This window comes from Pleurodeles waltl, chromosome 4_1 (assembly GCF_031143425.1).
Source record: "Pleurodeles waltl isolate 20211129_DDA chromosome 4_1, aPleWal1.hap1.20221129, whole genome shotgun sequence".
NCBI lineage: Eukaryota > Metazoa > Chordata > Amphibia > Caudata > Salamandridae > Pleurodeles > Pleurodeles waltl.
The window spans coordinates 809987667-810012025 of NC_090442.1; the positions used below are offsets into that span (position 1 = coordinate 809987667).

At 46.0% G+C, this 24359-nt stretch overlaps 1 protein-coding gene across 1 annotated transcript in view; it reads right to left on the minus strand.

Moving 5' to 3' along the window:
* The window catches only part of CFAP54 (cilia and flagella associated protein 54), a 1075777-nt gene that overhangs the window by 918832 nt on the left and 132586 nt on the right, over nt 1–24359 (minus strand). The window contains exon 10 of the mRNA XM_069229529.1: nt 2197–2292. Within this exon, the coding sequence (XP_069085630.1) occupies nt 2197–2292 (96 nt within the window). The remainder of the gene's footprint in view (nt 1–2196; nt 2293–24359) is intronic.

Below are 24359 nucleotides of genomic sequence, written 5' to 3' on the forward strand. Positions count from 1 at the left end.
CTACAAGAATTACAAGTGCTCTCTAAAAAATCATAGATTTTTACTCTCCCCCCTCTCTTCCTCCCCCCCCAATCCTATGTGTGCCTCCACTCCGTCACCACTCTTACTAGGACGATGCACGTCATTGCAGGGTATCTGACACCTTGTTAGTTGTTCCTCGTAATATAGACAAGGGACTAGACTTATTTAACTGTTACATGCTGAAACAGCTTATCTACACTCTCCCAACCAGTGCAGAGCATCAGGGCCGGCTTTATGGCAGTGCGAGCGGTGCGGCCGCACCAGGTGCTGACCTGGATTGGGGGGCCCTGCCCTCAGGTGGGGGGGAGGGAGGGCTCTGTTTAGCAATTACTTAAGAAACTTGCAATTTAAATGCACCTGCTGAAAAGTTCCTTGTGCGTCCAGCCTTCAGGAAACAATTAAAAGGTCAAAATACTTCTTGTGATTAATGTTCCTGCTAGGGAGAGAGCTGTGAAGCCAGCCTTTACAAGCGCTTTAAAACAAATGAATGTAAGTAAAAGGGGACTATGGAGAGATGAGGGGCACATTTACAAGGTGGTAATGAGTGAATCCGAGGAGGTGGTCATGGGGAAGGGGTGCAAAAAACACTGTCGCACAGGGCGCCACCAGAGCTAAAGCCGGCCCCGCCGAACATCTCACAGTTTCAACATGCAGTCACTGTCCACTTATGTATGTTATGACCTGCCAGTTAGCTGATTATGTAAATCTGAACCAATACCTCCTGCTACACCATACATTGTAATGTAATGTGATTAGACCTTTTGGGATTACGCACATAGATAATGGAGATAAATGTATGTTAATATGATGTCCAGTCTTTGTACAGCTTACATTGACGCAAAAATAATAAAAGAATGGAGTGGGGGACAGCATATACATTGTCATTTACCTATAAGTACAGAAGAAAAAGAAGGGATGAAGACGATGTCCTCATATGAAAAACTGCACGTCTAGTAGTATCCTCCCAAGGTCGTGAGCTCAGAAAACTTCGTTTTGGTTCCTCGCTATTACACAGCTTTAGAAAGGAGTGGAAAGCTGTCGACGGAAAATGTTGTCAAATATGCTCTTCTCAGAACTTAAGGTTAGCATCTGTCAGGGTCTCATTAGTGCGTTCTGATGTAGAGCTGTGATGTGTGGTTATTTGGTCAGCATTATTACATTTGCAAATGTAGTCCCCAAGTTGCTGTTTCTGCTCTTGCAATTCAATATCTTTTTTTACTGGGTGGCATTAAATCTTACCAGGCAAACATAACTCTGAGCCTGCAGCGGTCACCCTTTTGTCCTCAAATTCTGACAAAAGGAGAGAGTGTGTATCCACTGTGTAACTTTAATCTCTGCTCTGTATTCGTTCAAGGGCAAGAACGTAAAGGAGCTTCTTCAAGCGTTCCTATGCACAAACATTTTAAAGTCTGGGAAAAGTGGGCAATTAACGACGGGCCCCGCACAAAGAAAGGGATCCTTTGCCTCGCTACTTCACCTCTGGCTATTTCTCTAACTCGGCCTCTCTCCCTCTCTCTGCCTACCTCTACCTCTGTCCCTTTTTTCGCCCAATCTCATCGCAAGGATTTTTGGGGCCCTGTTTAGGACACAATTTGGCTGGTTTTGTGTAACGTTAAGTTTCACTTACAAAGCAATACAGTGAGCCATTACGTGGGCTTGAACTAACAGAAAATGGGGTATATAATTCGCTGTTCCCAGCAGAGGGCCCCTAAATATGTCTTGCCTGAAGCACAGAACATTCTTAAAATGGCGCTACTTTTATGCACCTTCCAGAACTGATCGCTAAACCTTAACTAGGAACAACTAGCTACTTACATGTATATCTCTAGGAGCCTTTCTCTCACATGTATGACACCTATGGAATTGCCTTAGTCAGAGGCCTAAAGAGTTTTGTTTAACATGGACCAGCATCTTTGGCCCAAAGCGTTACATTTTTCACTATGTATGCCGATAACCTTACTGATATCATGTTAAAACTGGAGAAAGATACGAAACCGGGCCTCATTCACACTCCTCCCCATATTACCTGTCACGATTTCAAAACTATGTCGTAGGATATAAATGCAAAAAGAGCTCAAATTACATTTGTTTGCCTGGCACGAAAATAGCAGCCTTTGTTTTTATGAATGACAGTCAATACAATGACAAAACATATTTATATTAAATTAAGATTACCTTCCACTGCCAACAGCAAGAGCGAGGTCGAGGGATTGATCACTTTGGATGGATCGTTACGAATATTACCGAGTCCACTGGTGCTGCTGCCACCACCTTATTAAGAGACCAAACATGTTTTTTATTGGCACACGCGGTTAAGAAATTTAAATCAACATATTTTACACATCTAAACTGTCTTACTATGTACCAGATAAGACTTCCTTTTTAGTGTATTTTTTGTTAACATATACTTTAAAGTTATTTCCTACTGTATAATTATTTTCTTGTTCTGAAAAATGATGGCCCTCTTTGGGGAACTGTGACGCTGCTCTGCTTTCTGCCGCTTGCGGGATAGAGACAGGAAGGGGATCTGCAGGTAGTGGCGGGGGAGCTACAGGCCACAGCCTTCAAGGAGGGTAGGGGAATAGCTCTGCGCACGCCCATCTTAAAGAATTGCACTGGCTACCTGTTAAGGCAAGAGTGAAATTCAAGAGAATGACGTTAGCCCAATAAGCTTTCTATGGACTGGGACCTTATTATTTGTCTAAGAGGCTCCTGCATTACCAGCCCAACCAGAACTTTGTGCTCTACGGAGGCACTACTGACAGTCGTGCCCAAAACTAAGAAGGGAAGATCTGGTGATTCTACCTTCTGTGCTATGGCTACCAGAGGTTGGAACTCTTTGCCTCTGTATCTCCGAGCCATCAAAGGCTTGGGGTCTTTTAAACACCATTTGAAAACTTGGCTTTCTAATAGAGTGTTTTAATTCCCCCCCAGAGGTGCTCGTTCACTGACCTGTTAGCGCCGGGACACTCAATGTCTTGATTTGATTTGATTTAGGATGCCATAGTGTGGAGGGACTTCAAGTCTCTGGTCTCAGTCCATCATAGCTGCTTCCTGGTATTTTGTTGTAGCTCAGACCAGTCTATCATTTCTGCCTTTCCTTCCACTGCTCGCCTTGTGTCATTTCCAGCGCGCTTGTATGTAACAAATCAAATCTACCTGCTAGGACTGTCGCAAATCTTCTGGGTATTTTTTTTACTGGCAAGATCTTCACCCCGTTGCTAGTTTTTACGTCAGATTTATTTTGTCCTTCCTATTTTCCTCAAGGAACTTTTGGGATTTGGTACTCATCTCCAATTCTTCCTTTATATCCTGCCTCTAACCTTGTATTTGAATTTCACACACTTGGGTGGACTGGCTCTCTTTAGCTGTGAGGATGTTACTGTCAATCTGGATCTCCATGTTGGACTTTTTCATGACCTTTGCTTTTTCGTCCATACTTGTGCCATCTTTAAAGGGGACACACTAGCTTCAAGTTCAATCACTGCCTGGTATAATGGCTATAAAAAATAATGGCCTTGTCTTCAAGACCAAGTACTTAATAATCAAGGAGCATCCACTGCATCCAGCATTCCAGAAGTATACCTAGTGAGTTTACATGGATCAGGAGTTGAAATGTCGTGATCTATAAAGTTATAAGGCACATAACTTTCAGAAACATTAAGGATTGCAGTGTCACCCTAGCTAGTAGTAACACCCAGGTGGGCCTTCCGAAAGACTATCAAATATGTAAGGACAATCTACTGAAATTTAGTTTACGCATATTTTCTTACACATCTTTTGATGTCATGAAACTAGTGGGTCTGTCGAGAAGCACAGCCTTCACTAGTATTTTTAAACCAGGCACTGAGGTTTTGGTAAAACCTATCAACATGGAAAACTCCATATGTATTAGTGCATTCACCCTGATGTACCTTTGACCATTTGACTTTCGAAATATTTTGGAAGGTGAACTTTGATGATGTCTGCTATTTGTCTTGTAAATATAGAGGGGGTCATTACAACCTTGGCGGTCTTTTAACAAGACCGCCGAGGGACCGCCCTGTGGAAGACCGCCAGTAGTGGCAGTTTTCCGCTTGGCGTATTATGACTGTTGGCTGCTCTCCGTCCTTTTTCCGACGGAGAGCCGCCAACAGCCATACTGGCGGGCGGCGGGGAAGTGGAGGTTGCTCCACCTCCACCGCCACGCCAACAGAACACCGCCCAGTGAATCACGTCCTGTGATTCGGCGCGGCGGTGTTCTGTTGGCGGTGTGGTGTCGGCGGAGCTGCCCCCATGGCTCCCGTCCCCTCCCGGAGGATCAACAGAACAGGTAAGTCGATCATCCGTTAGGGGAGGGGGGGGTGGCGGGGTGTTGTGTGTGGTGTGGGTGCATGGGGGTGTGCGTCTGTGTATGTAGAGGGGGTGTGTGAGTGCGTGTCTGCTTGCGGGGGTGTTGCGTGTTTTGGGAATGAGTGCGTGTATGTCTGTATGGATGTGTGCGTGCATGTCTGTATATGGGTGTGCGTGTCTGACTGAGTGTGTGGATGTAGGCATGTATGTTGGTGTGTGTGCGTGTGTGTGTTGGTGGTGGTGCCTGCGTGCGTGTCGTGTGTGTGTGAGTTATGTGATGTTGGGGGTTGAGGTGGGGGGGGGTCCAGCCACCTTTGGGGGGTGGCAGGGGTGGTGGGGGGTGTAGGGGAGGGAGTCGGGTGGGGGAGACCCCTATCAGTGCCAGGGAAGGAATTCCCTGGCACTGATAGTGCTTACTGCCATGGATTTCATGGCGGTTCCTACTGCTGGAAATCCACGGCGGTACGCCGGGTCAAAATACCGGCGGCGGTATGGTGACGGCCGCCGTGCTGGAGACCCAGGTCTCCAGCCCAGCGGTCGTCTCCGCCCTGGCGGGCGGAACGGAGAAGCGGCGGATGACCATCGCGGTAACCGCCATTGTTATAATACTCAAAAAAGAGACCGCCAGCCTGTTGGCGGTCTTACCGCCGCTTTAACACCGTCCACCAGGGTTGTAATGACCCCCATAGTGTGTTTTAGAATTGTTTAGGCATTGGCCTTTCAGTATATTTAGGTCTGTGTACAGACCGCTTTTGCGTCTGTCTGGCAGACCTCACATCAGCACAATACACTACCCAGAAAAAGAGACTTTGAGGCAGCACCCTTCAGCCACTGGCTTCATAAGGTAAAGGCACCTTCAGACGCTGCTTGATGGACTGTCCATCATATTTTAAACCAGTACAGGGCATTTCGAAGATGTTTACATTTTTCACTTACAGTTTCTGGAAGTGGTAAGGTAACAAAGTGGTCCCTCTCCTTCATTCACAGTGATAGTAATGCTTGCCACAGGGAGTGGAAGCAGAAAGCTCCTGAGTGCCATCAGTCTTTAAATTCAGTGGCTCAGCAGTGCCTTCCTTTGGCTCATTTGGTCCAATACCCCTGCAACCTAGTCTTTATGCTGGAGATAAGCACTGACTGCTGGGATATTGAGCGGGATCCAGTTCTGTGCTGTTCATGTAGTATTCAGTACTCTAGCATCCTCCAAGTGAACCTGAGGCAGTAATGTGAATGCTGGACTCCTCAAGAACATTTGAAAGTCCATTTGCAGTTGAATGGGCTCTAAGGTGTGGAAGAGAGGATGTGATCCTTTTATAATTATATGGAAATTCCCTTGTCCTTTCCTGCTCCATTGCTCCCTAGAAGGGTTCCCCTTAGAAGTTAACAGATAGTTAAAAGGGTCTGCCTCTCACTCTTTTGTGATTTGGTTTGTGTTTCCCCTAACAGAGACAACCAACTTTATTCTACCTTCTTGTTTCCACATGAAGACAAAGACTATGGCTTGGCAATTGTGGAGAGAAAATGCAAAAGGCAAAATGCCCATGGCTGGTCCAAAAGGTTTTTAGAATACAAAAACTCTACTGTATAACTTACTATAAAAATAGGACAAACAGTGTACCATGATTTCTCTGCCTGAATCAGGGTCCCATGCCAATGGCAACTGATATATTCCTGTGTGCTCCAGGGTTTGGGCATTGACTGCCAACTTCCATTTGCCAGGTTTGGTATCAGAAACATGGGGAGTGCTACATGCCTTCCCATATGAGCTACCTTGGGCCTACTTAAGAAAGGAGCTGACCGACTGCTTAGAAGGGGCATTGGATGTGGCCTTGCATGAGAAAGAGACTGCCCAGAAAAGACAGACTATAAAAGAGTTGAAACAGAACAAACAAAAGCTGCCTATTGTAATTCAAGGATCACTCAATCAGAGGATGAGTCCTGAAAGTCCCTAGTATCCCCACATATTGTGCTGAAGCTGGTGGGCATCAATTAGTGTGGAGCGCTCATCGAAACAGACTAGCTGTTTCTGCACAAGCTTTCTCACCAAATAACCTAAGCACCTTGGAGCATTGGGCCCCAAAGAACAGTGACCACAGCCTGTGGATTCAGCTGATGAGTGCTGCAGGAAGTGCTGTGCCAAGAGGAAAGGCAACACCAACTCTCAGAAAAGACAATGATCAATGCCTTCTAATCACCTTTGTGACCTGGAGAGGACTCCTAGCCCTGTTTAGTTGGTGGGCTGAACCCAAGAAAAATCCAATGAACAGAGAGCTACTGGACTGTGAGCAGCACAACCAGAGAGCAGCCTCTCCATAACTGGTACTGGCATTGCTGACGCTCACCTGACACGACGTGCACACATTCATTAAATACACACCATGGTAGTATCTGTGGAGCTGGGGGGAAATTCCTACTAGATGGGGTGTGCACACCACTTAGAGCAGTGCTACGGCTGCCACCCACTTGCATATCTAGGCCTTGTCTGCACCCCAACAACCAAAGAGGCAGAATGTTTAGGCACATGTGTGACACCAAGAGGGAGGAGAACTATTGCTTTGTGAACTAAGTATTTCACTCTTCAGAAGGAGTAAATATGGAGTTCCCCATAAATATTACACATGGAATTCACCCAGGATATCTAAGATTTCCTTTGCACTGAACTACCACTTGACCTCTGCCCTAGAGGTGCAGCCTAAGCAGTCTCTCATGACACCATATTTACTTGAAGTATTGGTGTACCAATTGAAATGTCCTCTGATGATTATATTCAGTATTGTGTTGTATGTCTAAAGTAAAGTGCTCCATCTTTTATTTTAAAAAAAGCACTAGGCATAAATGTATTGACTGGTTGCTGAGTCTATAACATCACATCACCTCCTTGAGTAAGCCTTGAACTGCTTGACTTCGCTATCCTGTTCGTTGAATGCTGTTTGGGTGTAATAGGTGCTCAGTTTTGTGCTCAATATTAGGGTAACGCCCTAGTACACAAGTGCTAAACAAAACTCTGATTACCGCAATCTGAGCCCATTAACCCCTGTCTGCCTTGGCACCCTTGAAAAGCTCAAATAGCCTTGGCTTCTTTCTGCAATATAATGTTGTGAAGCTCAACTGTCGAGGTCTCTTTTGTGTGAACTGAGCTTCACTCAAGAGTGGCCCAGTCCTGTCTCAGGTCAGCAGCATGGCTGAGGGTGGTATTTCAGTCTACCTGAAATTCTTGAGAGATAGGCAACAGGGCAAGCACTGCACAGCAAGAAATTCTGGACAGCTGTGCTTAAATGACTGGACTTTGCTTGCCCAGACAGCCCACTGTACATCATCATAAGTACTGTATTAAAAAAAGCAGTAAGCTAAACAAAAAAAGTGGTTAGGGTGGGCCCTGGGACCTTTTACCACACTGGTTAGGGAGTTAGCCCCATTGACAAGTTAGAGCTAGGAAATCAACTTGGCACTCTATCAAAACACTGCTGGATTTGCAAAAGGATGTCAAGGAGACTGGGCCTGCTGCACTTGGCATCTGTGACATGGGAGAAGGACGAGAAGAGGTCGAACCCCCATCCACTTGAAATCCAAGAATAAAAGGATATCTAAGGATCATAAGGATGTTACCCTGGGTGGCTCCAGACACATACAAAACCAGAAGAACTTTCTGTGAAGAATCCCATGATCAATTATGAATGAACTTTGCTGTGGCACTCTGACACCGTCAGAGTCCCTAAGTGCTCCCCATAAGGTCATGGGAGCCCTTGTAAGTTTACTCTAGTGTTTGTTTGGGCACCAAAGAAGCTTGGGAACTTGTTCAAACCATTTGCTCCAGAGAAGCAGGGAGACCAACCATGAAAAGTATCTGACCATCAGTTCCATGGCATCATACTGAATTTCAGGTTTGTCCCACACAGAGAATTCTTCTTCAGAACAATGACAAAGTCCCTTTTCAGGTTGGAACTTACTCATGTACAGGCCTTAGCAGGTCCAATCTACTGTATAGGACCCATGCTCCATCCCAGTCAGCTCTAAATTGTTCCTAGGTCCCGGTCTACTATGGCTAATGACAATAATTGCCACTTTGTGCTTCTTTGTGCTATTTTCTATTAATACTTTTAACCGGTTCTGTGCCTACAGTTCCCATGTGCCTTGGACGAGGTCACTTTGTCCAAAGCACACAGGAACTTGGGGGAGCGCTAGCGCGCCCCCCCCGTGCACCCCCCTCGCCCCCCAAGGCGGGGATGGAAGGGGAAGACCTTCCCCTTCCACCCCGAACCCCCCCCCCGGCAATCCGATGACGTCAGCGCGCGCACAGCGGGCCGACGTCATCAGGTGTTGCCGGACGCGCTGGAAGCCATTTGCTTCTAGCGCGTTGAGGAGGAAAGGACACAAAAGGTTGAGTCCTTTCCGTTTTGGGGGTTTTGGGGGGGGGGTGAAAGACACGGGGGGAAAGGAAAGGCTTTTTCCTTTCCCCCTGTACCTGTTTTCACAAGATTCCTGCTCCACGATCGCGGGCAGGGCCCGCGATCGTGGAGCAGGAATCTCCACTAGACACCAGGGATTTTCTTGGGTATGTTTATTTTGGGGGCGACCCCTTGGGCAATTTTTTTTAGTATTTCGCCCCCCCCCGGGGGCAGATCCGTAGATTTTTCGGCGGATCTGCCCCCAGGATGGGGCGAAATCCACTAGACACCAGGGATTTAGTTTTGTTTGTCTATTTTGGGGGCGACTCCTTGGGCAAGGGTCGCCCCCCCCCGGGGGTCAATATTTTTTAGTATTTCGCCCCCCCTCCCCCGGGGGCAGATCCGCCGATTTTTCGGCGGATCTGCCCCCAGGGGGGGGCGAAATCCACTAGACACCAGGGATTTTGTTTTGTTTTTATATTTTGGGGGCGACCCCTTGGGCAAGGGTCGCCCCCCCCCGGGGTCAATTTTTTTTTGTGTTTCGCCCACCCCCCCCCCCCCCCGGGGGCAGATCGCCTTTTTTTTGGCGGATCTTCCCCCGGGGAAGGGGGGGCGAAATCCACTAGACACCAGGGATTTATTTTTAGTGTAAAGTTTCTTTTGGGGGCGACTCCTTGGGCAAGGGTTGCCCCACTGGGGGGCTATTTTTTTTAGTATTTCGCCCCCCCTGGGGGCAGATCGCCGATTTTTCAGAGGATCTGCCCCCGGGGGGGGCGAAATCCACTAGACACCAGGGATTTTGTTTTTATTGTGTTTTTTGGGGGCAACCCCTTGGGCAAGGGTCGCTTCCCTGGGGGCTATTTTTTTTTTTTCTGTTTTGGCCCCCCCGATGGCAGACCAGCCATTTTTTTGGACGATCTGGCCCCCGTGGGTGGAAGCACACTAGGTGCCAGGGATTGTGTGGTGTGCGTGTGGTGTATGTTTGGGGGCACCCCTTGGGCAACGGTCGCCCCCCTAAAGTGGGGAAAGTTCGTATTGGCCATTTCTGCCCCTTTGGGGGCAGATGGGCCTATTTTTGTAGGCCCATCTGCCCCCAAGGAGAGCAGAAACCACCAATACGCCAGGGATTTTTTTGTTTTGTTTTGTGCTGGGGGTGCCACCTTTGGGAAGGGTCGCCCCCTAAAGGGGGCACAGAGGTGTTGCCCATTCCTGCCCCCCTTGGGGGCAGATTGGCCAATTGTTTTACGCCCATCTACCCCCGAGGGGGGCAGGATCCACTTAGGTACCAGGGACAACTTCTAAGTTCTTGGTGGTGGGGTGTTTGTCAACTGGCAAAGTATTTGTATTTGTGATTATAACAATTTATTTCTTCTTTTTCTTCTAGTTCAACGCTTTTGCTTCCTTTGCTGTGGATCCTTGCGGTTTTGGCAGTAGTTGTCCTGCAGTTTGCATAGTTGCATGTTTTAGGTAAGTGAAAGCAATTTACTCCAAAGGAGTATTGTTGACATGCATGAATGACATGTTTGTAGGTGGTGTACTAAATGCAGTATTGTGTGTTTGACATTGTCCTTAGATTTGAGCACAGTGATGTTTGTGTTGTCATATATCTAATTTTCTTTTTTCTTTTTTCTTTTTAGTGGGATATCATTGGTGATTGCTGCGTCTGTGCAGAGTAGTTGCTTGGTGAGTAGCTTATTCAGGCAAGTGAGTGGTATAGTTTTTTGTAGTACATAACTCTTTGTGATAAAGCTACACTTTGTTTATTACTTATTTTAGTGCTAGTTGTTGTTGGCAATCCATTTGTTGTTAGTGAGGATCATGGCTAGCCGCAAAGTGACCGCTCAGCAGGTTGTTCACATGCTCTTTGAGTCGTCTTCAGACCATGATTACGACACTGACTCTGCATCTGAGGCAGAGGAGGAAGCAGGAGATTCTGGAAGTGAGTTTTCTGTCCAAGAGTATTCTTCTGATGAGAAAGCTACTCTCAGTGCAGATGAAGGGCCTGTTGTAGAGGAGGACATTGATGTGCCAAGAGTGCAGCAGCCTGGGGCTGAAGGGTTTCCCATTAGAAGACCTGACACCTGGATTGCCCCAAACATGGAGCAGCCACATTTACCTGCATTTACTGGTCTCCCAGGGTGTAGAGTTAATACGGAAAACTTTTTGCCTGTCCATTTCTTTCACTTGTTTATGGACGATGTATTTTTGGAAGAGATTGTGGAGCAGACAAATGTGTATGCAGAGCAATATTTGCGGGACAACGCTGCCAGACTTAAGCCTCAGTCTAGAGCTACTCAGTGGGTTCCCACATATCTGGAAGAGATGAAAAGGTTTTTAGGTTTGTCTTTTTTGATGGGGTTGATCAGGAAGCCGTCACTGGCTTCTTATTGGTCTACTAGTCCCTTGATGGCAACTGCTATATTTCCTGCAACTATGACACGTAATCAGTATTTGCTTCTTCTTCGTATGCTGCATTTTGTAGACAATGCTTTAGCCTTGCCACGAGATCACCCTGATTGTGACCGTCTTTTTAAGATTAGGCCTGTCCTTGATCATTTTGTGGATCGGTTTTCAGAGGTCTATGTTCCAGGCAAAGAGATAAGTGTGGACGAGTCTTTGGTCCTTTTCAAGGGGCGTTTAGTTTTTAAGCAGTACATTCCTAGTAAGAGGGCACGGTATGGGATTAAATTGTATCTGCTGTCAGAAAGCAGTACAGGATATGTGTATAATTTCCGGGTGTACACTGGTAGGGATTCCAGTATTGACCCTCCTGGTTGTCCGGCCACTTTTGGAAATAGCGAAAAAATTGTGTGGGAACTTGCTAGACGGCTGTTTAACAAAGATCACCATTTGTACGTAGATAATTTCTACACTGGAGTGCAGTTGTTCAAGGAGTTGTTTAGAGTGGACACTGTTGCTTGTGGCACAATCCGTTCTAACCGGAAAGGCTATCCAAGGGAGCTTGTCTGTAAGAAACTTGTGAGGGCACAGTGCAGTGCCTTGTGGAATAATGAGCTGCTAGCTATGAAATTTTCAGACAGGAGGGAAGTGTACATGCTATCGACAATCCATGATGAGAGTATTCCCCTGTGGCTGTTTGGGGTCTAGGGTTGCGGAAGTGCGCAAACCTGCGTGCATTTTGGTCTACAATAGGCACATGGGTGGTGTTGATAGAGTAGATCAGAGGTTGGAACCTTACACTGCTCTTCGTAAGTCTTATGTGTGGTATAAAAAGTTGGCCCTACATTTATTTCATTTGGCAACTTTTAATGCCTTTATTGTATACAAGGATTGTTCACCTGAGTCAAGGATGACATTTGTTAATTTTCAGGAGTCGGTGATAGAAAGCCTTATTGTGGTGGAACCGGCAAGAGTTCCTAGAGTAGAAGTGGTGGAGGATGTGGCTAGACTGAAAGATCTGCACTTTCCAGATCACATTCCTCCCACTCTCAAAAAAGACTTGCCCACAAAGAAATGTAGAGTATGTGCCCGGAGATTAATCCGGAGGGAGAGCCGGATGTACTGCCCCGAATGCCCTTCAAAGCCTGGGCTGTGTGTGCCCAGCTGTTATAGTGTAGTGTGGTTAGTTTTACGTATTCGTTGCGCTTTAGCTTCAGGCTTTAGGCCTTTGTGCACTTTGCCCTGAATATATTTTATTCATTTGCTGACAGCTTAGAGCCTCTGTGCACTTTGCTCTACATGCTTTTTATTAGGCTTCGTACTGTTATTTTTCAAATAGCCAGTTCTACAGTGTTGTTTTTTATTCATATCACACTGTTTTGCCTACTTCAGCACTGGAGTTCCCGATAACATATTTACTCTGTGCTTCAGTCAAGGATACAGTCTGGTACATTGCCGATAGACGTGGTAGGAGTTTAGACTTGGCATTCCTGCGTAGGGACATTTTGTGATCACGATGACATGTTAGTTATAAAATCACTTCCTTGTCCCAATACACGCAAGAGGGAGATTCCGACCAGGGAACCACAACTAGACGCTGACTGCCTCGTTGCAGATGCTGAACCAAGATCACAGGTCTTTGCTCAGGTATGAGGGCTGATGTCTCCACAGTGATTCCAATAGGCAAGCTAGAAGCTTAACATGCTGTGCTCTAAATAGAACAAGCAGAGGGAGAGTAGAAACTGTTAGACAATATGATAGCTTTGTTCTTATGTTTTACTCTCCTGGTGACTATTTCAATCCTACTGTGTTGTATCGTTCTGGTTATTGCGGCTCACGCCTTAATATCTAAAATACAGTTGTTTTATTAAAAACATTATATAAAACTTATACTGTCTTTGTCATTTGTATATGAGATCATATTGGAAATAAGAGAGTTGCTTTGGATCTGAGTAACCACGACTTCCCTGAGAAGTTCGCTCGGCTGCCGAATCATTCCTTCCACATGGGAGAAATGAGGCACTGCTAGTTAGCCGGAGCAAAAACCGGATTTAGGGTGACAGAGTTCTTTACACGTGGGTCAGACTCAGTCCCCCACACCGTTATAGATCCTGCTACGTAGAAATCCAGTAGTCTCATTTAGAATAATGAGAGCCCACGTGACATGGCGCCCAACGTGGGGCTGAGGGTTTCCGCCGCCACGGAATAGGTGCTTCCTATTGCTTAGTGGTTGGTTGTTCAAGCTTGAACTTTGAAAGGAAAACCCCGATATTGGTGTGCCTTCTCTGACCTGGAGCTATTTTTTATAAAATGGCGACTCCTAATGTAGTGAATATAGCAATTAATATGCGTCACCCGCTCACGGGACATCTGTTGACACATGGACTGACAGTCCAGGGGGGTCCAGTCACTTTTGTGGTGGACGCCCATGCAGCCTATAGAACGGAACTTTTTTATTCTTGGGTCGGATTTCCAGCAGTGGATGGGGGAACAAATACTTTTCACGAATACACTGTTGCGAATGTCCCTGGACAATACAGGGCTTACGCTTATTTAGAAATACCTCTATCTTATCAAGAACACCATAATTGGCTTGATGGCGCCCTCCCACACACAGTAGCACAAGTTAGGTTAGGTCCGCTGAGTAATGATGGTCCTACCTGGCCTTTATTGGCTACATACACAGCTCATCCTGCGGTTGCTTAATTGGCAGTGTTTGAAGTTCGTCGTTTATATACAGACTTAACGGCTACATATAGACGATTAGTTCAGTTTGTAATGCAGACACTAAATACAAACGCAGCGCGTGCTGCTCCAGCGCACCCACAGGCAGTGGTTCTGGGTATTAATCCGGCCACTGTACACTCTGTTATGGGTATGGTACCGGCTAAACGAGAGGAGACTCCATTTTGGCTGGCGCAAAAAATTAATACGCTGGAAGCAGTATTTCACCATACGGGACCTCAGGATAAACATAGAATTTTGACGATGTGTTTGCCGTATGGGATGGTTCCTCCGGTGGACCTTTGTAATACCTGGGGCACGGTGTTTGCCGCGCTCTACACTACGGCACACGGTACACCGACAGCTCATTTACCGGACGTGCTTAAACAGATTCAAGATGAATATGGGGCTGCCCCTGCCTTAGATTTGGCCATGCAGTTGCTGGGCAATTTTGCCACAGTTTCTTCTATTATTTTGAGTAATCTCAAAGGAGAGGCAGTAGCACTAGCAGTGCGTATGCGTCTTCGGGATGTTCCGCTGCTTAATCAGGAGCGGGAGCTTCCGAGAATAATAGCGGAAACATATTCTAGTATTGGTCGTGATAGCCTAGGGGCTAGACCACAAAAACCCCAGTTACAGGGTAAAAATAATAAAGATAATGCTAAACAGCAACAACCTGAGGGTTCGAAAAAGCGCTGGGAAAAGAAACAGCAAACACCTAAGAAAGATGGTTGGCAGTCTCCGCAACCGGAGACCCCACAGAATAAGTATAATCTCAGGAATAGGGATACTTTGAAGACGCCTGATAGATATCAATATACTGATACACGCCAATCTCGTTCCTTTCAGGACTCCTCGGAAAAGAGAAGTGAGAGAGGTGGGCAGTCAGAGCGGAGGACGGAGTACGTGAAACCGAGACAGGATTCACAACGTTCAGCGGAGGTTTCTATTAAACAAGAAGAGAAACCGCTGCAACAAAAACAGCAATTTAAAAAGAAGAAAGTGGCAGCAGTCTCAATTAGACATGCCGCTCAAGAAGAGAGTTCTCTTGACGAACAGGACGTGGGCGTTAGCTCTGTTAGACAGCGCGGCAGAGGTCACAATAGTTCGCCGGAGTCTTCTAGAGCATCTGGAGGTGAAAGCAACTGATGACTTCATACAAGTCGAGACGGCGGACATGCGAGTCTCTGATCCTGATAGAGTATATGAAGTGACTCTACGATTGGAAGGGGACATTGACCGTATTGTAAACGCCATTTTTTGGGACCATGTGGTAAAATCATATGATGTTCTGTTGGCCGAACAGGATTGGCCACCTGACTTTGTTCGCGACTGTCCGGTTGGGGAGGAGGTTATTACACCTTCCTTCTCACACCACTTGTTCCGAGAGAACTAGCGGAGTCCTATAGTAAATCATGGGCTCTAGCACAGGCTCCGCCCTGTATAGAAATAACGTGGGGTGGGATAGACAATCACCTTATCATGTAATTCCGATAAAGGGCGAACCTCAGCCACAACCGCAGTATCCTATCAAATTTGAAGCAAGGGCATCAGTTAGGAAAATTCTTACACAATTGGAGTATCAGGGTGTGATTGAGCCCTGTGTCTCGCCGATGAATAATCCCTTGTTTCCGGTTGCTAAACCGGACCATTCATATAGGATAGTGGTGGATTACCGACATTTGAATAGTCATACACCCACATATGTAATACAGAATTCACACAGCGCAGCGCTTATGAATAATATAGTGCGTAAAAAATACAAGACAACATGAGATATCTCAAATGGATTTTTCTACCAGAATATAGCGCCCGAGAGTCTGGACTATACCTGTTTCAGTGCGTTTGGCTCTCAGAATTTTTTTTGTCGTTTGCCTCAGGGGTATAAGAATAGCCCAGGACTGTTTTCGGCTCGTGTAACTGAAATGCTGCATGAGTTCGACCCTGAAGCGTTATCATATGTTGATGACATATATCTGACAGACGATGAGATTCTGCAACATCTAAGGCGTGTATCGCGCATTGTTGTGGGGTTTGCTGATATTGGCTATAAGTTTAATTTTAAGAAATCAAAGATTGCCTTCCTTAGTGTAATTTTCCTGGGATATGAGTTGTTGAGTGAGGGCAAGAGCCTGGCGCAACATTTTTTGGAGAAATGTGCTTTATTGCAGCCTCCTAATACGGTTCGGAAGCTCCAGTCATTGTTGGGGTTTCTGAATTTTGGCAGAACTTACATTCCTGATTATGCGACGCGTATAAAACCCTTATACGAGTTGATTCGCCCGAATTTTTCGAGTAGATTTTGGACGATTGAACATACACACATACTACGAGAGTTACAGAGTGATCTCTTAGCAGTTAAACACTTACACACACGGGACAATAAGACACATTTAGTCATCAGGGTGATACCTGGGGCTGTTGGGTTTACTTATGTCACCTTTAATGAGGGGGAGACAGTCCCGATTGCATACAAGTCTCACTTGTATTCTGCTGCAGAACAACGTTTTGCACAGACTGAGAAAATTCTCACTGCAGTACAGATGGCTGTTATTAAAGAAAGACCGCTGGCCCAGGGTCAACGCATCGTTGTCGTTTCCCCAATTCCGGCCTTAGAGGCAGTTACAAAAGCGAGTGTTCCAAATTCGAAAGCTTTGCACCCGCGATGGATACAATGGGCTACGTCTTTGACAGCCACTGATGTAGATTACATATTTGACCCTAAACTGCAGACTCAAGAATTTCTTCAATATGAAATGGAATACCCTGTTCCTGCTGGTACGTTGCCTATTGACCAATATCAAGTGGTCATGTATACCGATGGCTCTGCGCAACCAGCGGTTGGGACTAAACAACAGTATTCTGCTGCATGTGCGGTGGTGAGCGGCACTATGGAGGGGGAAGTGTTCTGCCCCCGACATACTTATACTAAAACCTTGGGAGATTGCACAGCACAGCTGGCTGAGCTCAAAGCTCTATTGTTAGCGTTGGAGCACGCGGATCCGGCACTTTTAACCTTGCTGGTCTGTGACTCCTACTACTGTGTACAGTCTTTCAACGAATATCTACACTATTGGAAGATGAATGGGTTCAGGGATTCTAAAGGCAACACCATTAAACATAAAATGTTGTGGGGTAAGGTTGCGGATCTGAAGGAAACGCTTCCTAAAGTCCATGTTGTGCATACACTTGGACACCAGCGCGTTGGAATACACGTTGCTGGGAAAACTTTGGCTGATGAAGCCGCGAAATCGGCAGTGGCTGTCGCCACTGTGGCCGTCGCCACTGTGGCCGTCGCCACTGTGGCCGCAGTGACTCGTTCGAGTTCCAAACCAGACACAGAAATTTCGGCTGCCATAAAGGCTACGGTTGATGGCACGCCCTTTCCGAAAGGATTTCCTTCAAAATATTGTTACTGCTTGAATGGTGCGCTGAATACTACTGTTACAATTCCAGGCATTGGTGTACGTGAAATTCCCAATAAAATTGAGAGACCTCGATTGATTTCTGCAGCACATGAGGGGGTGGCTTCTGCACATGCTGGGGTGGCTGCCACGATTTCACTTTTACAGGCTCGTTACTGGTGGCCTGGTCTCTATAAAGAGACGAAGCAGTATGTCCTTTGTTGTGACATCTGTCAACAAATTAAAGTATCGTCGGCTAGACGCCCGCAGCAGACGCCTCTTCTGATTTCAAATAAACCTTTACAGTGTGTGTACTTGGATCATTGTGGTCCGCTGACACCAGATAGTGCATACAAATATATATTGGTTGCTGTAGATTCGTGCTCCAGATTTGTGTGGGTATGGCCACAACGCTCGGCTGACGCTCGAACTGTTATTAAAGATTTGCGCATCTTTGTCGATACATTTGCAGTTGCGGCTTTTCATTCGGACCAGGGCCCCGCTTTTGCCTCTAAGGCATTCAGGGACACCATGGCTTTGTTGGGGGTCCAACTCCAATTCTCGTCTCCATTTCATCCCGAGGGAAATTCTGTCGTGGAGCGTTTAAATCGTGATTTAAAGCAGTCCTTAACGGCCAGAGTTATAGGTACGGGTCGTGGTTGGCTAGCCCACCTATATGGAGTACAGAGAGCACTTAATAACTTGCCTAAAAGGTCACTGGGGGGGTCGTACTTCATATGAGTGCCTGTTTGGAACACAAATGTATGTTCCTGATCTAGATGGTCCTGGTGTGGAGGCGGCAGATACGCCCTTTGACATAAATGATCGTGTCACTGTTTTGCAGGATTTACAACAATTCCGTGAAGATAACTCTTCTGCCAGTGCTGCCTCCTCAGGAATTAAGGATGAGCCAGTAACACCTACTGGTTGGATACCCAGGATTGGGGATCTAGTGCGTGAAAAGGTCACAGTTAAAAAAGAATTTGGTCCTTCTTATCGAGAACCTATCCCTGTATTGGGGGTGAGCGGCACGAGGACTGTGATTTTACCGCCGCTGCGAGGGGCCAGAGGAAATCGCTTTGTTTCCATTGATAATGTCAAGTTACAACATGTGGCCGATTCTGCACAGCAGACCAAGAGGGACACCCAGTAGTTCCGGAATCCCTCTCACTACTGGGGAAGAAGTCCCGCTGGAGGTGATTTTCACCATCGCTGTTTCCTCTCCGAGCTTGGGGAGGGTGGATGATGATCTTGCGATTGTTCCACCGACGACGATTAATATGGAATCTTTTGATCAAATTGCTGTACGTTCTACTGATGTTTCTGAACATGTGGTTTATAGCGTGCCACGGCGAGAGCCTCCATCTGCTTCTTTGTTCACAGTTGCACCTTTTGCTAGAACTGCTTCTGGCTGCTTCAACGACGATGATAATGATGTGTCCCGCTCCTCCTCCTCGATGTCTTCTGTCCACGGTCCACGACGGCTGCTGGGTTGGCTTAAACGCACATATTTAGTTTTTCCTTGGAACTATTTTTGGCTGTTTTTGGCCGTGATGACTCTTTTATTATGGTTGGGATTTGTGGTTACTTTTTTTCTGATAATACATGGTCATTTTCTTCCTGATCGATCTGACATTGAGCACGTGGAGACTGTGTTAAAACCGCATTTTCCGTCTCATATGGTTCGAAGAGACTTGTCCACTGTCAACATTTCTGCAATACCAATTCCGGATGGGATTGTGTGGGATAAAGTAATGTTTGATATATATGGTCCCACTGAATTGATTCAAATACCGTATGTCCTCAAATTATCAATGAATGATATTGTTATACCTGGCATTGTTTCTGATGATTGGGATGTGAAGACAGTAGATTCTATGCTAACAGATTTGCAATATTATACTGTCTATGACGATGAAGATGCTTACCAATTTAGAGATAATCATGGTGACATGTTTTGCTACAACTATTATGGACACCACTTTATTCATAAAGCTAGTAGCCCTAAGTCCATGTTTAATTATGTGCAATGGGAACATTGCTCGACTCCTCCACAAGGGAGTTCGAAAACATATTATGATAAATTTGCATATTTTTCTGGGCATGATCAACGAAATGCTAAGTCTTACTATTTTAAAGTTGCCCCGTATTCTAACAAGCAAATGTTGTTGACCGATACTAAATTACTGTATTCAAATTTGTTTGTATCTAAACTTTCAGTCGAGGGGTATGAATACTGGTTTAAAACTGTTGACTTGAAAAGCGTTTGGGGTTCAAAAAATTGGCAAATGCAAGGCAGGGACACGTTATTTAGAGCATGTATTATCCCTGTGCAGATGATTTTCCTCAATGACACAGTGCAACAGACTAGCTGTTTGGGCTTAGCGACAATTAGGGAGTTGACTTTGCCTAGTATACCTGTCCCTTCTAAATAAAAAAATTGGCAGCACTATGTGAATGCTACTTTTAGTGACTTTACACATTGGGTCCAGAATGGTACGCTTAACATTTCATCGTTACATCCGGGCGGGTGGTTATTATGGCCTGTAGACACGAATGTGTGTCATCAACGTTTTGTCACCTCTTCAGGGGGGTTCAGGACTAGTAGGGCAGACCCTCGTTACGTATCACCAGAACATGCTGATATTATAACTACATACAGTGTGGGGAAGCTTTGCCAGCAATGGTTGAAGTCATCCACGCTGGATGCAGTTAAGTCACATCTCAAGTTACTGTCTAATGATAATGATTTACAAGATTTTTTGTCAGGTCCCAAAGTACCACGGAAGAAAAGGTTCTTATACGAGGTTTATACTGAGATTTGGAAGCTTTCACAACAAGAGGCTGCAGCCCGGTTGAGGCAGATTGATCAGGAAAATCTGATGCAGACTTTGTCTGTTGTTGATAATGGCATGCATACCCTTTCTGACCGTGTTTACACGATTGACAGCATTGTTTCCTCTGCCATTGACATTATTAAATCGGACATGTTTTCTTTATATCATGGGCAGAGTCAGACGCAGTCCATCATGCAGCTGGGTTGGACTCTTCAGACCTTGAAGGCGGGTCGCGTTCCATGGCAGCACGTTCGTGCCAGAGAGATCTTTATCTCTTTTAATTTGACTCGTCAACAACAACTGATGGCTAAAAAGGAAGCGACATATGTTATGTTAAATATTGAGAAATTAGAGAAACTGCCTTTCACGGTAGCTGAGATTCCGTCAGCTGAGTGGTTGATTCATGGGGTTATTAATTTGCCTATCTCCACTTTGCAATTTACTTCTTGTTTGAAGCACATTCCGGTGGGTAGATATGAACTATTGGGAGACAGTTACATACACGATGTGTGGGAGCTTCCCTTTCAGTACAGATGTGTTAATGGTTTGAAGGAGGTTTTTCTTAGCGGCAGCGAATGCGAAGCTTCTGTCAGCCATTCAATGGTTTGTAAACAGCTGTCCTTGCACGGGGCGTGTAACGCTTCGATTGCTAACTTAGCTTGTTATCTGAAGGGAGTTCCAGTCCTGGTTATTAAAAACACTTTCCAGGTGCTTTCTAACGGCAGTTACATTGTTCTTAACAGCGAACGCTGCTGTGGCATGCATGCCGGAATAGTTTACATCGTCGTTGTCAACAAGGCTGTTACGTGCTGCGGGAATGTGTTGTTTCCCCCCACTCAATTTAGGGAGGTAGCGGACATCTGGCCTCATATTGCTACTTCCAAGGTTGATTTCGACAAGTTGAGTCGGCTAAAAGCTTTATTGTTTCAAAAGCATGTGGCCCTTACATCTGCTAGCGAGACCTACGCACTTCAGGTGGCAAGGTCATCGGCGGAGATACAGTCCCTTTTGAATACTAACTTTCCAAATCACTTCGGTGAACTTGTGGGACATATATTGAATGCATCCAGCACTGCTGGTATTGCACATTTTTTCAAAGCCGTTGGTGTTGGTTTTGCTCATACCTTCTCTTCCATATTCGGTTTGATACCTTCGGCTATACATTCTATTTTCGGAAGCATTTTTGGGGGTTTCCCAATTACTTTGGCTTTATTGGCTGGAGTCTTGCTGTTGTTGCTATTTTTTCGCAATGGCTGTCCTGTCACAACGAGATCCTGTATTGCTGCTCCCGTCAGCGCAGCTGTGTCGTGAACGCATGATGCAGCATTTAGGAGCAACACTCCTGGGACATTTGGAGTGTGACTGGTCTCTGTCATTCAGACCGGTTTTGGATTGTGTGCAACCTGTGTTTCGATGCCTTTGGTGCTCGTTTGAACATGCACTGGCTCTCTGTCTCTCACTGCAGCGCCCTCCAATGGTCGATACTGATCTGTTGATGTTCCCGATTAGGGCTCATTCCCAGACTTGTGCACTACGGATGCGCTTGCTTCGTGAGGCAGTTTATGAGATTCCCTTCCTGGAGGAAGATGGTATTGTCTCTTTCATAGGCCCTGCACAGGGTGCCGCCCTGAATGGTTTTGGGGCTTTGGTTCACACCTGCTCCATGGTACTTTGTGGCGTGGATCTTCCGATATTGACATATATCGAAGTGGAGGAACTCCTGCGTTCTATTGCTTCTATCTGACGATTGGATTTTTACGAAATTGACACTATATTGAATTTGGCTTTATGATCACATGTTACCTAAATTTATGACTTTGTTGTCTTCTCACCTTGTCGAAATAATTGTTTTAGGTATTGTTTATATTTGGGGCATCCTTTTATATTATTGGAACCACTTGCTACCGACAAGGGGAGGGTGTAGTGTGGTTAGTTTTATGTATTCATTGCGCTTTAGCTTCAGGCTTTAGGCCTTTGTGCACTCTGCCCTGAATATATTTTATTCATTTGCTGACAGCTTAGAGCCTCTGTGCACTTTGCTCTACATGCTTTTTATTAGGCTTCGTACTGTTATTTTTCAAATAGCCAGTTCTACGGTGTTGTTTTTTATTCATATCACACTGTTTTGCCTACTTCAGCACTGGAGTTCTCCATAACATATTTACTCTGTGCTTCAGTCAAGGATACAGTCTGGTACATTGCCGATAGACGTGGTAGGAGTTTAGACTTGGCATTCCTGCGTAGGGACATTTTGTGATCACAATGACATGTTAGTTATAAAATCACTTCCTTGTCCCAATACACGCAAGAGGGAGATTCCGACCAGGGAACCACAACTAGACGCTGACTGCCTCGTTGCAGATGCTGAACCAAGATCACAGGTCTTTGCTCAGGTATGAGGGCTGATGTCTCCACAGTGATTCTAATAGGCAAGCTAGAAGCTTAACATGCTGTGCTCTAAATAGAACAAGCAGAGGGAGAGTAGAAACTGTTAGACAATATGATAGCTTTGTTCTTATGTTTTACTCTCCTGGTGACTATTTCAATCCTACTGTGTTGTATCGTTCTGGTTATTGCGGCTCACGCCTTAATATCTAAAATACAGTTGTTTTATTAAAAACATTATATAAAAATTATACTGTCTTTGTCATTTGTTTATGAGATCATATTGGAAATAAGAGAGTTGCTTTGGATCTGAGTAACCACGACTTCCCTGAGAAGTTCCAAAGATGTCATGCGCTCGGCTGCCGAATCATTCTTTCCACATGGGAGAAATGAGGCACTGCTAGTTAGCCGGAGCAAAAACCGGATTTAGGGTGACAGAGTTCTTTACACGTGGGTCAGACTCAGTCCCCCACACCGTTATAGATCCTGCTACCTAGAAATCCAGTAGTCTCATTTAGAATAATGAGAGCCCACGTGACAATAGAAGTTACCATACCAAAAAGAAATATTCCGGGAAATACCGTGAGCGTAAGCTGTCTGTTTTATATTTTCATATGTTTCACGGTTGGCATCTCTTTCGTATTTAGTTAGAGCTTTTGTGTTTGTAGTTTTGTGCTTATTTTATAATTAGTGGTTTCTTTGTTGTTTATAAACAAAAAAAAGTGATGGCGGTGTGCGTGGAGTGGCGCTTGGCTGGCGGTGTGCGTGGGGCGGCGCTTGGCTGGCGGTGTGCGTGGGGCGGCGCTTGGCTGGCGGTGTGCGTGGGGTGGCGCTTGGCTAGCGGTGTGCGTGGGGTGGCGCTTGGAAGGCGGTGTGCTTGGGGTGGGGCTTGGCTGGCGGTGTGCTTGGGGTGGCGCTTGGTTGGCGGTGTGCTTGGGGTGGCGCTTGGCTGGCGGTGTGCTTGGGGTGGAGCTTGGCTGGCGGTGTGCTTGGGGTGGAGCTTGGCTGGCGGTGTGCTTGGGGTGGCGCTTGGCTGGCGGTGTGCTTGGGGTGGCGCTTGGCTGGCGGTGTGCTCGGGGTGGCGCTTGGCTGGCGGTGCCAGCCAAATGCCAGTCCACACTCCCATCAGCTGGTGTGATTCTTGTATCAGGCATGTGGGCGTATGTAAGAGATGGGCCCTTGAGTGGCGCGGTCTGTCGATGTGAGTGTTGTAATGTGCTGGGCCCGTGGCTGGCGGTGTGAATGCTCTTGTGCGTGTCATGTATGAAAGGTGTGTGAATGGACGGTAAAGCGGTTGGTGCCTTGTCGCGGCTTTACAGCTCACTAGCTGTGAGTCATTGGTTCAGTTTTTTGCCTTTCAGTTATTAACAGTGCATTTCATTTTTGTGAAATCTCTTGTTAATAAAATTTGATCCACTGAACCATCACTCACCCTCGTGCCAAATCCAACCAGTATGTGTGGTAAAAATGACAAACCCTGCTTCTCTGTAATCAGGTGTCGCAGCACACCTGTGACATGCTAGGTGCCTCGGGTGGGACCCCGATGATGAAGCATGCCACCAACTTGGTTGGTGGGTGAGGGGTCTTTTTCACATAACCTAAGTGTGTTTCTTTTCACAATTTTTGTGTTTGGCACATCACGGACGTATGCGCACACATCAAAATTATATATTACAAAAATACCTGTGTTTGGGGGGGGAGGGCCCACCTATGTTTTTGGTCCTGGGTGCGGCCTTCATCTAGGGAAACCTACAAAACCCAGACATTTCTTAAAACTAGACACCCCAAGGGGTCCAGGGAGGTCTGGCTTGCGTGTCTCCCCCAACATTTTCTTACCCAGACTCCTCTGTAAACCTCACAATTTGCATAAAAAA